The 4,963-nt window shown below is 34.1% G+C and overlaps 1 protein-coding gene across 1 annotated transcript; it reads left to right on the top strand.

Moving 5' to 3' along the window:
* The first annotated feature begins 889 nt into the window (after positions 1 to 889).
* On the top strand, positions 890 to 4,523 carry LOC125821739 (uncharacterized). The gene is made up of 7 exons (XM_049501123.1): positions 890 to 1,159; positions 1,602 to 1,773; positions 1,970 to 2,019; positions 2,573 to 2,873; positions 3,120 to 3,308; positions 3,403 to 3,585; positions 4,096 to 4,523. Exons 1-7 carry the CDS (start codon positions 984 to 986, stop codon positions 4,339 to 4,341), a joined length of 1,317 nt encoding a protein of 438 aa, XP_049357080.1. The 5' UTR covers positions 890 to 983; the 3' UTR covers positions 4,342 to 4,523.
* The last annotated feature ends 440 nt before the right edge of the window (positions 4,524 to 4,963 follow it).

The raw sequence follows: 4,963 nt of genomic DNA, 5'->3' as shown, positions 1-4,963 counted from the left end.
ATATGTTTGTTTTTTTAAATTTTTGTGAAGGTTAATTGTAGTTATATTCAATTATAATTAATAGTAGAATTAACATAAATTTAATTTTTAAAAAAGTCAAAAATTAATTTATAAAAAAATGCTCACTTTTATATCTAAAATTAATATTATAAAAATATTACATAAAAATAATTAAATATACAATAGATTTAATCAAAACATACAATTTATATAATGTTTAATTAAAAGTTTTGTATGATGAAATAATATTAACATATTCAATAAAGTGAATTGGTGTCATGAATAGTGTTATACCAAATTTGGTGTAACACTATTCACACACCAAAATGGTGTAAAATTTTGTGTTGGGTTGGAGCTCCAAAATATCAAATTTTACCCTAAATAAGAATTTGGTGTAAAATTTTGTGTTGGGTTAAAGGTGGTCTAACAAAGTATATTTCTATAACAAAAATCAAACAGATGATATAAATTACTCTATTTTTATTAATTCAGAAACATTTTAGTCCATTTTCCTTTATTATATAATCTTTTCGTCCACTTTTAATTGTTGTGATTTTCTTTTTAGAATCAAACTAGAAGAACTTTGACTAACATTATAAGATGTATTTTTTCATCATATTGATATGTAAAAAATTACAGTTTATTGTACTTTTTGTATAGTTTTTGAATATCTAAATTTTTTATTTAAAATATCAAATTAATGTAATCTAATTTAACTTTAAAAATTAATTAAATTGACTTTTGAAAAATACAATATGACAATTAAAAGTGGACGAAAAGTGTAACCATTAATACCTAAGTAAAATAATACAAATTCACTCCTTTGCGAACCAAACGACCCCTTAAATATAAATAAAATAAGTGAGATGCAACAACCCTTAAACCCCTAGAGTATTTCATGATCCTCGTTTATATCGATCAAAAAACGCCCACCAACTCCATTTCTCCTTTCTCATTTCTCTCTGAAAAAGAAAAATCAAAGGATGGCTAGCATTTGTAAGCTCTCAAATCCATGCTTCAACTCAACTTCGTATGGTAGCAGATCTTCATCAACACCTAAGTTTGTTGTTCATCTTCGCACTAGCACCTTTAATCACAGACTGTCGGCTGGGTCTAAGTTATCACTTGTTATTAACCCTTCTATTAGGGCATCCTTGTGGTAAAATCTCTATCTCTATTACTATTTTTTGTTCTACTTGTTGTGTATAGTGGTTTAAACAGGTGATACAGCTGTGGAAAAGTTAATTAGATTAGCTCTAGACTCTAGTGCTGGATCCAGAATAAGGGATTCAAATCTCAGCTGAAATCCTTGATCCATCACAACTTTACCATACTAGACCAGTACTTGATTGAATGACCCCTTTATGTTTTTAGTATTGCTCAACTGCAACTCAATTTTTCACTTCTCTATGCAATAGCCTGTTGATTCTGATGTGCTTGATCGGTTTCTGCAAGTTGGTAACAATTCTTTTTCCTAATTGAAAAAACGAACAGAAATTGCCGCATTTGATTTAAAACCATCATGGATATACCGCTCAAATTTCAGGGGATTCTGTTTTTCTAACACATTTCTACTGCCAAAAATACTAAATGTTTCACAGTGTCAAATGCTCCCAAGCTGATGGAAATGGAAGCTCAGTGAAGAGAACTACTCTCCATCATCTCTATGAGACGCAAGGACAGAGCCCATGGTATGACAATCTTTGTCGTCCCGTCACCGATCTCATTCCATTGATTGACAGTGGTGTCAGAGGTGTAACCAGCAATCCCGCGGTAAACTATTCCTTACTGAACCTCTACGGATAGGATTAGACATCCTGTTCTGTTGTCATTATTTTATTTTGTTCACCTATAGATACAATATGTGACTGCTGAAGATTTATTTGGATAAAATTTCTACAGTTTCTAGTTTCTACTTGTTATTCTACAATTCCATCAACGTACCTAACTATTAGTTTGACCATTGCAGATTTTCCAGAAAGCTATATCAACATCAAATGCTTACAATGACCAGTTCAGGTAATCTAGACTTTCAAGTGTTTCTCATCAGTGAGAAGGCTGTGATTGGTCCAAAGGGCGGGTCACAGACGGATTTCTCGGTTATCAAAAAAAAAAAAGTGTTTCTCATCAGTGCTTGTGCTTAAATGATGCTGAACACATTTAGAAACCGTTTTCTTTGATATGAATATCAAAATTGTTGAGTAAAATAGGAGAGGAGACACAGAATGAGGAAAATAACGAGAGTTGGTCTTGGGAAAGTATGATAGCTGTTTCTGTTTGGTCAAGTGTCCATACAAAGGTTGGATTTGGTATGAGTGTTCCACCCTTTGGCTCATGCTTGGAGCTTCAAGACGAGCATCTGTGTGTTTTGTAATACCATTACCAATGTGAATCAGATTGTTATAGTGTTCGTGGACTTGCAATTATATAGGATATTTTTGTGTTTTTTTCCAAAGTTTCCTTTCGACACATATTACCTGAAATGCATATATGATATTATTCACATTACGTCTAGCCCTGTTTGTATTTCCTGTTTTGCACTCTGCTTATCTTTATCCACTGCTCTTCACAGGGAACTTGTACAAGCTGGAAAAGATATAGACAGTGTGTATTGGGAACTTGTGGTAAAGGACATCCAAGATGCATGCAAACTCTTTGAGACAATCTACGATAAAACAGATGGTGGTGATGGGTACGTTTCTGTTGAAGTCTCACCTAGACTTGCTGATGATACAGAGGGGACTGTAGAGGCTGCAAAGTGGCTTCATAAGAAGGTTGAACGTTCCAATGTGTATATTAAAATTCCTGCTACTGCTCCATGCATTCCTTCCATCAAGGAAGTCATTTCACTTGGAATAAGTGTCAATGTGACGGTAAGTTGATTCATTGTCACCTTTGTTGACAACTTGACAGTTCATGCATGAGATTGAAGGTTGCTTGTCTACTGGTGCTTAAGAGAGATATTTGCATAGGAATTAATTAGTGAATGAAGAATTATATCTTTGATGTTTAAAGAACCATCATTCAGTTTTTCTTTTTAAATGTTTCATGTTTTCATTTGCCTTTTTGTACTTTATCTGTTTCTTGAATACTGAAGTAGATCCTATGTGTACGCACAGCTTATCTTTTCTCTTTCAAGATATGAAGCAGTCATTGATGCTTACCTTGATGGCCTTGAGGCCTCTGGGCTAAGTGATCTCTCCAGGGTCACAAGTGTTGCTTCATTCTTCGTTAGTCGAGTAGACACACTTGTCGACAAGTTGCTTGAGAAAATTGGAACTCCAGAGGCTCTTGATCTTCGTGGGAAGGTACCTACTGCATGTTCAAATTTCTCTACTCCTTTTAGGATGCAAGAGAAGTACAAGTTTTGGATAACCTCACGTTGTTGTACTTCTATTGCAGGCTGCAAATGCACAGGCAGCTCTAGCTTACGATCTTTACCAGAAGAAATTTTCTGGTCCTAGATGGGAGGCTTTGGTAAAGAAAGGTGCCAAGAAGCAGAGGCTATTGTGGGCCTCAACTAGTGTTAAGAACCCAGCGTATCCCGACACTTTATATGTGGATCCTCTGATTGGACCTGATACTGTGAGTCATCCTCTCACCTTCTTTTTTTGTGGTGATTGTGGCCCTTTAGAAGACATACAATCACTTTTCTTGAATTTGCCTCTAATTAAATATTACTTGGGGGCATTTGCACGAACAACCTTTTTTGAAGCCACTATTTAGCAAGCGTTTGGTCATAGATTTTTGTATCAGATTCTGATAATTTATCTTCAAATATCTGTTTTACCATAAAATTTGATTAGATTTTCAAAATCTGATCTTCAATTTTTTTTCATGTTTCTAAAAACTGGCGCACCAAGTAAAATGCATGTCCAATCACAACTTCTAGAACTCAAAATTTCAAGTTACATCTATGGCCAAACGGGAGCTTACATTCTTGTCTCCCGTTAACCTAGAAGGCTATTTTTATCTGAAAAAAATAAAAAAATCATAATATAGGCCCTAGGCTAACGGGGACAAAGATTAAAGATGCGAATAATCTGTATTACCTGTGTATGCATGATGGTTGACCTCTAATGAAATTTCTGCTAGGTTTCAACAATGCCCGACCAAGCTCTTCAAGCATTTATCGATCACGGTTCTGTTGCAAGGACGATTGACGCAAACTTATCTGAAGCAGAAGGTATCTACAGCGCCCTCGAGAAGTTGGGGATTGACTGGGTCTTTGTCGGGTCTCAGCTTGAATTGGAGGGTGTGGATTCTTTCAAGAAGAGTTTTGATAGCTTGCTTGACAGTTTGCAGGAGAAGGCAAACACACTCAAGTTAGTGAACCTGTAAAACAAGTTGTTCAATTTGCTAGGAGATATAATGACTGAATAAATGACAAGTTCTGTTTATCTGAGTTTTCTGCATTGTAATGTATAATCAGAGGATATTTGGTGGTAATACTTTTCTTGGTGAGAAATTTGATACTGGTTTGGATTTTGTGGTTATCAAATGTCAACTTTATATCCTTTCTATTTGGATCCTGTTCACTCAAATACTATATAGTACATTAATTTTTATTTCAAGGTAAATTAAAGGTTAATTTTGTGGTCCTCATTCTTGTTCTTACGTAGACATACAAATTTCTCTCTATATACAAATTTACTCATATAGATTTCTGATTTTAAGTAGTTATATGAATATTGTTTAGGTCGGGTCATTTGGTTTGCAAAGTAAGTTAATTGGTGGATTATAATTCTTGGTTTAAGTTATCTCATTTGAGAGGTGGGATAAAATAACACCAAGTTTGATGGGATGAGATGAGATATCTTAAATTAAGTTGGGAACTAAATTCATTTTTTGTTTGATTGATAGTATAAATTTATCCTCAAAAGACCACCAAAGAATTTGATGAAATGATTGAAATTGAGTATAAAAAAAATGATAAAAGAAATTTAACATGGAGATCAATGTA

This window comes from Solanum verrucosum, unplaced genomic scaffold, assembly GCF_900185275.1.
Source record: "Solanum verrucosum unplaced genomic scaffold, falcon-dt-bn FXZP01000210.1, whole genome shotgun sequence".
Lineage (NCBI taxonomy): Eukaryota > Viridiplantae > Streptophyta > Magnoliopsida > Solanales > Solanaceae > Solanum > Solanum verrucosum.
The sequence above is the reverse complement of the archived record's forward strand: the minus strand, read 5'-3'. Positions and strand labels throughout refer to the sequence as shown.

Bases quoted from the DNA above. Each gene is read 5' to 3' on its own strand.
- LOC125821739 (XM_049501123.1), top strand. From the start codon at position 984: ATGGCTAGCATTTGTAAGCTCTCAAATCCATGCTTCAACTCAACTTCG. The intron at 1,160-1,601 runs GTAAAATCTCTA...AATGTTTCACAG, and splicing joins TCTATTAGGGCATCCTTGTG to TGTCAAATGCTCCCAAGCTG. The intron at 3,309-3,402 runs GTACCTACTGCA...CTTCTATTGCAG, and splicing joins CTCTTGATCTTCGTGGGAAG to GCTGCAAATGCACAGGCAGC.